We start from the raw sequence: 8,470 nt of genomic DNA, 5'->3' as shown, positions 1-8,470 counted from the left end.
CATATCAAATAAAACACAGAGATTCTGAAAACCACAGTGTTTATTGTTACAAATCAAGGTAAGCCAAGCTTCTTGCTCAGAGATATCTCAGCAGGGGAGTAAAAGAGACATTCCTTCCCTGGTTTTTATCATGGGAACTTCTGTGCAAATTGTTTGGGAAGTGCTTCCTTCCCCTTTAGAGCAAGGCAGGGCGCTCTGTTAATGTGGCACGGGTGGTCAAGGAGGTGCTGCAGGAGACAGCACCAGCCAGTCCAAGCAACAGGAGTGCACCTCACCCTCCAGTGGCTGTTTTCCTTGCTGGCTTGTTCCTGGTGTCCTCCTAAGAGGGCATTGTCTGTCCCATCGTCTTCCAGCTCTTGGAGACGAACAGGTCCCGGCTCTTGGCAATGGTCACCAAGAGACGTCCCACGTAGTACCCGTTCACCTGGCCCACACCATCATTCCTGCCCATGGACAGCAGGAATGATAGTGACCCTGGAAAGAAGATGTAGAGGCTTAAGTTAAGCAACTGCTGTCCAGATCCGCTGCACCCATGTGGAACAGCTCTCGACACAGCTATGGTTAGTGTTTACATCAGTGCTTTATGATTGAGACCCATCGCCCAGCTAGATTTTTGTATAGTTTGTTGTACAGTTGAAGAGGAGAAACGCAAGCCATCTCCTTGTTCAAACAAGTGTGATGAATAGCAGACTCCCACCAGTAGATTTTGCAGGAAGTCATTGGTGAAGAAATGACTTTTGTCAGTAGACTGGCACAGGTAATAGGCAGCTACAGTCTTTGGCAAGGACTAAGATGAAGTCTGAGCTATCAACTGACATAGTCAGCCCCAGCTGTGATCAGTGTCCTCTGATCAGTGTCCTATGCAAGTTGAACAGCTGTTCCTTGCAGCAAAGCAGCCCAACACCTAAGGCCAGGAGCTAGGAGATGACCTTACCTGGCTCGTAGGTTTTAAGAGGCTTCTGTGTGAGGCTGTTGATGATGTTTGTCACCACGATGTTGGCGTGGAGCCCGGCATGGTAGGCCATCTTGGGCTCTTTGAGATCTGCACAGTCCCCAATGGCGTAGATGTTCTCATAGCCTTCCACCTGGAGGTGCTTGTTCACTTTCAAAGCGCCATTACTTGCCATTTTGTCACCTGTTTTACCAAACAGCAGGTTTTTATAAGCAGCTTTGTGTTGCTTCTTGTGGCCCAAGACTCCAAAATACTGCTGATGTTATTGACACAAAGTAAGGAGCTGGCTTTTCACCCTCTTTTCTATGTGTCAGGGAAGAGATGCTTTTTGCCTTGCTGTGGTTAATCACTGCAGTCTCATGCAGTGCATCGTCCTTTGATATTTCAGTAGAATATCCCCTGCAGGTCATATACAGTTCACTCCTAACCTCACACCCCTCAAGCACAAGACACTGAAGAGCTGTGCTGGTTCCCCCACCCAGTGGGGTTTTTTTCACTTACCAAATGCAGCAGCATACGCTGAAGAGTTAATCTTTATCCCCGTGCACAGCACCACCATGTCAGCAACCACCTCGGTGCCCTTTTCTGTCCTCACCACCATGTCCTTCTGGAACTGGTTTGGCGTGAGGTTTTCCACATCCCTGACCCTTTCACCTGTTGCAACAGAGAGCCCTGGGTCACAAACCTTTGCTAAGCTGCCTTTTCCAGCTAGCACAGAGGAACAGGAGTTCAAGGGAGCCACACTTTGTCAGAAAGAGGACATCAGGAGATGCTTTGGCTAAAGGAAGAGCAGCCCATAGATCCTCAGAGGCATTGTTAAATACGTACTTAGCAGGAGCCGCACTCCTTTCCTGAGGAGAATCTCCTTGACCTCCTGACGGACGCTGGCCAGCAGCTCCACATCAGCCAGGGCAGGTTTGGAGTGCATGAGAATGACCTGTTGGGGACAGAACAGCAAACGGGGACACAGGAGTGGGACAGGACTCACTGCATGCCATGTGGGAGCAGCTGTAGCTGGCTTCCCTCTCCCTGCAAGGAGAGTGAGCCAAGGAGAGGCTTTTAGTGCCAGTTGCTGCTGGTGGCAGGCCATAGGGTGCTCTCAGTAACTCCTGATGTGCAATCATCTTGGATACCTCCAGCAGCACCATCACAGAACAGTCTCAGAGAACAGGATGAAGTTCTTTGTAACAGAGATGCTCCTACCTCTTTGGCTGGGTACTCCGTTTTGATCTCAGCAGCCATCTCAGCTCCAGCAGAACCACCTCCCACTACCAGGATGCGCCCAGATTTCTCAACCTTGAAGAGGCAACTCGTGTTACAATAGAACTGCAAAAGGTCTGATGCCTTCAGCCACTCCGTGAATGTTCTGAGGCGCAGCACAGGCCCAACAGCAACAAACCACTTAGTTCGTTAAGAGGAAACAAAAAGTGAGAACCCTGTGCTCTCTTCCTGCCTGCACTGTAACACTGTTGAGCATTTCAGGTTTCCCCTTGTGCAGAATGCTAGACAAGCCTTGATGAGCTCCTTGTCCTGGCCTGTCCCTATAGACATTTTATTGTGGCCTCTTGTTCTAGGACACAGATGGCTACAGATATCCATAGTGCTGCCTGGGACAGGTAGGCTGAACAAAGGCAGGCAGCACCTACTAGGAAATAAGTTGATTCCTCACCTCTTTAACCATGTCTTCATAGGTCTGGATGGCGCTTTCCATGTCAATAACTTTGTTGAACTTGCCAGGGAAGGGCCCATCACTGCCTGTTGCAAGAATGAGATGGGAATAGTGAAGCTCCTGGGAGGGCAGAAAGTGGAATGGGATGTTAGACCTCTTGAAAACGGAGCCTAGGACACAGTGGTTGCCTCCTAGGCTCTAGTCACTCATTGCCTCTTCTCCAGCCCTTCCTGGTAACTAGGAAAGTGCTTGTTATTGTCAGGAAGTGACTTTAGGAGGAGACCTGGTCCAGGTGACACCAAGTAACTGCCATTCTCAGGGTCTGAGAGAAGCACCATTCAGGTGAGCTGAGAGCTTTAAAGAAATTACCATAAGTTTACAGGGTAAAGTTATGTGTATTTTACACTTTATGTTTAACTTATGTGTTATTTATGCTAGACGGTCACAGCTGGCTCCAGAGCATAGCATCTCTCCTTCACCCTCTTCTGAACAGAGGTGGGATGCTCTGGCTGGAAAGAGTGACTGGAGCTGCTGCCCTTGTCTCTTCCTGCAGTTAAATAAGGGTCTGAGCTCCAGGGTTAATTGCTGAGCTCTAAATCCAGCTCTAAGAATAAAAGCTCGTCTGAGCAGGAGATGGGATGGGGTATTTACTGCACACCCACATCCCACACAGCTCTAGGCCACTCAGCTTGGCTGGAAGGGATGGTGCCATGCAGGGAATGACGGGGGCTGTTGCCCTGCTCCTCAGGATGGTGAAAACACCACCTGACTCTCTGCACTATCAGGTGATCCCATAAGGCAGCCAGGTCATTGCAACACCCACCTCACCGTCACTGAGCAGGACTTGTTGCCTCCCAGGGTCTATGCCCACAACCTTGCCTTGTCGGAAGCTGTCCCCAAAGGTGATGGAGTAGGAGATGAAAGTCTTCTTGGCAAATCCTGTGGTGAGAGGAGACAGCAGAGAAGAGCTCTCCCTCAGTGGAGGCTAAACCCCTCCTCCCTTCTGCCCTCATGCCATCCTTGCTCAGACAAAAGCACAGCATATACTTGGGACCTTGGGCTGTGCGGTGTGCTATCTCTGCCCAGCAATGAGCTTCAGGACCTTGGCCTCCTGGTGATAAGATCAGCTTCTCAGGTGATGCCCTTGCTTTGTCTCTGCTCCCCATATCTCCTGTACTGGTTTGCCAGTAAGTGCTTCTGTGGTCTCAGGAATTTTGGTCTGGGTGTCAGAGGCTTTTTTCATGTTATCTGCCTCTCAGACCAAGTTTTTGCCATCCTTTTGATGCTTGTTCACAGCCTTGAACATGAGATTTTCCCCCTAAACCCCAGTGGCTGGAGAAATGGGGTTAGCCCAGCCTCCCAAGTGAGATTCCAGACAAGCCTGAGTAGCTCTCCAACATGATTTTATCATCCAGGGCCTCACTGCTGAGCTGCTCGACATCTCAAGGGCCAGATACAGAGAGTGATTCATTCAGCCCTTCCAGCTGCTGCTGCTTTTAGCTTAGTCACCTACTAAACTCTTGAAATAAACACAAAGGGATCGTCTGAATAGTTTTTGCCCAGTTTTCCCGGCGGATCTGCAATTAAGTTAACACAGACGGGCCGTGGGTCCTCCCGGAGCCAAGTACTTGTTTTCCAGACGGAAAACATCAAGCCTCTCAGCTCGGCAGGGGCGGAGGAGGCAGTGCGAGCACCCCGTTCCCAGCCGCTCGCGGGTAGCTCCGCAGCCCCCGGTGGGACAGGGGAGCTGCCGCGGGGGTCCGGGGTGTGCTGAGCCCTTACCGCTCTCCACGGCGGCCCGGAGCGCGGCCACGTTGTGGTGGAAAGCATCCCTCACGTCCACCAGCACGAAGGGCACGGCCCAGGACTTGAGCAGGCTGGCGGCCGCCGTCCCCCCGAAGCCGCCCCCGACCACGACCACCCGCACGGAGTCGTCCAGGGACAGGCGGGACCCCATTGCGGGCAGGGCAGCGCCGGGCTCCGCAGGAGCGGAGCGCAGGGGTTGTCCCGGAGGGAACACGGCCTTCCCGGGCGGAGCTGCGGGGCGGAGCCGGGCTCCCGGGCGCTGAGCCCGGCCTCCAAACCTTGGCTCAGCCGGGCGGGGGGTGCCCTGCCAGGCGAGTGCCGGAGTCCCGAGAGCAGAGCGCTTCACCTTCCACCTGCCTGAAGTGTTCCCCCCCGTACATCCCCCACGCGACAAAGGGAGCAACGATCTCACAAACCAAGGGCTGTGTTCTTAAATTCGCAAGTCTGCGGGCCGGGTGAATAGCGTGGCAGAGGATGTCTCACTCCATCTGGAAAAATAACCTCTTGGAGAGGAGATTGACGATCACAGAATCACAGAATCAGTGAGGTGGGAAAAGACCTCTGAGATCATTGAGTCCAGCCTATGACTGAACACCAGTATGTCAAGTAAACCATGGCACTAAGTGCCATGTCCAGCCTTTCCTTAAAGCACCTTCAGGGGCGCTGATTCCACCACCTCCTTGGGCAGCACCTTCCAGCGTCTAATCACTCTTTCTGTGAAGAAATTCTTCCTGACGTCCAACCTAAACACAGAAAACAGATGTATCTGCTCTGAGTGGAGCAGGAGAGAGAGCTGTGCAAGAGGGATTGGAGGGGAGATCACAGAATCACAAAATAGGGAAGGGACCTTAAAGACCATCTAGTTGTAACTCCCCATGGGCAGGGACACAAGATGAGCTCAGCATCACCACGGTGGAGATAGTGGGATGTAAGGAGGAGCAGGGAAGGGCTCAGGAGGTAGCAAAGGCTCCTGCAGAAGGGGAGCAGGGAGTGGAGAAGGTTGACAGTAAAACGTCCAGATCGTAAAATGTCCGCAGCACGGAAGTTTCCCTGAAGACTTTCGGCTCCTGTGGCATTCCAGATAAATATAGCTGCTGGCCATGTGGATAAATATAGCTGCTGTGCACACTGAGGTGCTGTGAGCTGGCAGAGCCGCCCTCGCACTCCCTCGCTCCTCATCCTCCTTCAGTGAACCACAGCCCGCTGTGCCAAACCCCTTCCCAACGGGGTCCCCAGCAAAACTCCACACCCTACCTCGCGGGAGGGAGACGACGAAGGAATTCGCATCTCTTCCCGGGAAAGCAGGGCCTGAACTCAGGATTGCCGCCAGAGGGTGCAGCCGGCTCGGCCGTGGGGACACGGGACGCGGGGGTCCCAGTCCAGGGCACTCTCCCCTCGGCCGCAGGAGAGGCTCGGGGCTGGGGAAGGAGGGTGACAAAAGGGTGGAAAGAAGCGGGGGACGTTCCTGAATCCCACACTGTTCAGCCTGGAAGAGAGCTGGAAGGAAAGGGATAGAACAGCAGACAATAAAGATGGAGGGGAGGAAGGTCCTTGGTGGGAAAGCCCACGGCTCTGCTGAAATACGCCCAGGGCAGGTTGGTGCTGTTTGTTACACAGGACTCGGCTGGAAATGCTGAAGTTTTCAATGGCAGAAAAATCATTTTGATTAATGCATGCAATATAAACCCTCCAGAGCTGCTAAACATCGAGGCATCTGTCCTGGCCAGGAAATCCAGGAACTGTGAATGTCCAGAGGCTGGGAAGTATCCCCAGGGTAACAGTGCTCCAGATCTGCTCCCTGTCCTCTCTTCTGGTACTGGCTACCAGGTACCATGGTACCTCTGCGAGGAGGCTGCTGGAAGAGCCTGGCAATGGCCAGCTTTGGGAAAGCACCATTCAATGCAAAAATTGTAAAAAAACAAACCTGCCTCCATTTCTAAAGGGATGAACTCTGGAATCAAAACCTGGTTTAAGCTCTTCCCTCAAATTACATGAGCTGGCTTGTTTGGTACCTGGTGTGTGTGAACCCATCCCATCCTGGCAGGGTTGTCCTTACCTCCATAACTCCCCTGGCTCTTTATCCTGTGGAGCAAAGCCGGATCAAAGGCCCATTCTGAGCAGATGAGGATGCTGAGGATGAGTCACCACTTTCCATGTGCTGCTGCCCTCTCCCCCTTCCTCTGCACCCTTGTGCCCAGCTCTGACTTTTCCAGAGGCAGTTTTGGGCTTTTCATGCCAGGCATTTGCACATATTTTACAGCACATACCCACTGCTGAGAGCAGTCGATTACTCCAGGAGTATTCCCCTGATTTCCCCTATCACCTGGTGTGATCAGGCTGGACACCAGAAGATCAGGGCAGCCTTTCAAATAAAAGGGGGAAAATATCTGGACCAGTGAGTTGGAGATGCACCAACAAAGGAAGAAAAGGCCAGTGCCAAAAACGGTGCCCAAGGCAAGCAGGGAGGGTAAAAGGAGACATTATGAAAACCTCACATCCAGCCGCAGGCAAACAGGAAGAAATTCTGAGTGCCCAAGGCTGCTGCTTGGGTTTGGCAGAGGGGATGTTTTGATGATATTTCTCCGGCTGGCTGCAGGCAGATGGCTGAGGTGAAAGCTGCCCAGCCTCAGAGAGGGGTTTGCCTTCTGCTGGTGATCTGTGGGGCAGGGGCAGGCAGAAGGCCAGGAGCAGCAATCAGGCTCCCTGGGCTTTTCCTCACAGCTGCCCTGTGGACTGAACGCTCCCTGCGGGATGGCAGGGATCCAGTGGGAAGGAAGAGGTGTAGGGAAGGGGCTCTGCCACTCTGGGAGCATGGGTACATATATGTATCCTCTCCTCATCAGGTTTAATGCAACATCAACCAGAGCTAATAATCCCTCTGAGTATGACTAATCCAAGGATCGGTACAAAGCTGCTGTGTGGGGAGAATTTACAATCCCACAAGTGTCCCTGCTCTGCACTCACCTGAACCCCCCCTAAGCCAGGGCCTCCTTGTCCTGCCCACCACGAGCACCAAGGCATGTAACTTTGCAATTGCCCAGACAGGCTGGAAGAAGGATAACATCCTTCCCTTCACCCTCCTCTGGAGATCTGTTATCCTACCTGGGCCAGGCTGAAGGCCCCATCCCAGCTGGTCAAGCCTGAGCTGCTGGAGACGCTGTTATTGGCTCACAGCCATCTCTGCAAACCCCCAGATACTCTCCTGTATCAGCAGCCTCGCACAGCACATTCCCTCTGCCCGCGGACATGTCCTGCACATTGTCCTGCAACAGCCACAGCGGCACCAGTGTGGCTGCAGCGCTTGAGGCTGTGCTTCAGTGAAAGGGGGATCTTGAGTCTCCCGGGGATGAGGGATTGCTCTAGGCAAACTGCTTTGCCTTTCCTTGGCACCCGCCTCACAGCTCCCCCTTTTTCCTGGGCGATCTGCTCCCCCCACCCCATGCCTCAGGGATCTCTGCTGCAGCCAAGGTGGAAACATGTCAGTTCAGGGCAAAGAATTGCCTGGAAAAAACAATTCAGGCTGTTCCTGGCTGCTTTTAAACATCAACACTGGCCATTTTATACTTTATAAATATATAAAAATCTACTTTTAGCAGAAATCAACAACAAACCTCATTTCTCATTTTCAGTTTTTTAGTGACACTGGCTTGGGAAGACAAGCTGCTTCTCATGGGCCATAGCACCAAAATCACCTTATTTTGGTCAGACCGGACCAGTCACTCGTATTTATAGGCAGCGCCTCTGTACGTGCCAGCCCGTAAACTGGTGGCAAATCCAATCCAGGAAAGGGATTCAGGAAGAGCCCAAAGGTGAAATGCAATGGTCTCTGTGGTTCAGGTGGTCTTTGTATCCATAAGAGGAGCCATACAGAGCTGGTAGCAGGGTTCCAGTCCATCCCAGGGCCGTGCCATGGCTCTGTTCTCCCTGTTCCTGGGATGGCAGCAGACTCTGTGCCAAGGTGCTCTCCAGCTCCTCTTTCCCTGCATTGCAGTGGGATGAGTTTGCCAGGCTCAGTGTGCTGTGGTGATGGGCTTTGTCTTACC

General features: G+C 52.7%; 1 protein-coding gene across 1 annotated transcript; it reads right to left on the bottom strand.

Moving 5' to 3' along the window:
- Positions 1-22: 22 nt before the first annotated feature.
- On the bottom strand, positions 23-4,700 carry AIFM2 (apoptosis inducing factor mitochondria associated 2). Its single transcript, XM_064662237.1, has 8 exons — positions 4,404-4,700; positions 3,445-3,560; positions 2,622-2,741; positions 2,156-2,248; positions 1,781-1,889; positions 1,454-1,606; positions 935-1,135; positions 23-474 (listed from the first exon to the last, which is right to left on the bottom strand). The coding sequence occupies exons 1-8, from the start codon at positions 4,576-4,578 to the stop codon at positions 320-322; spliced, it is 1,122 nt and encodes a 373-aa protein (XP_064518307.1). The 5' UTR covers positions 4,579-4,700; the 3' UTR covers positions 23-319.
- Between the last annotated feature and the right edge of the window lie 3,770 nt (positions 4,701-8,470).

The sequence above is a fragment of the Pseudopipra pipra genome, chromosome 8, assembly GCF_036250125.1.
Source record: "Pseudopipra pipra isolate bDixPip1 chromosome 8, bDixPip1.hap1, whole genome shotgun sequence".
Classification (NCBI taxonomy): Eukaryota; Metazoa; Chordata; class Aves; order Passeriformes; family Pipridae; genus Pseudopipra; species Pseudopipra pipra.
The sequence above is the reverse complement of the archived record's forward strand: the minus strand, read 5'-3'. Positions and strand labels throughout refer to the sequence as shown.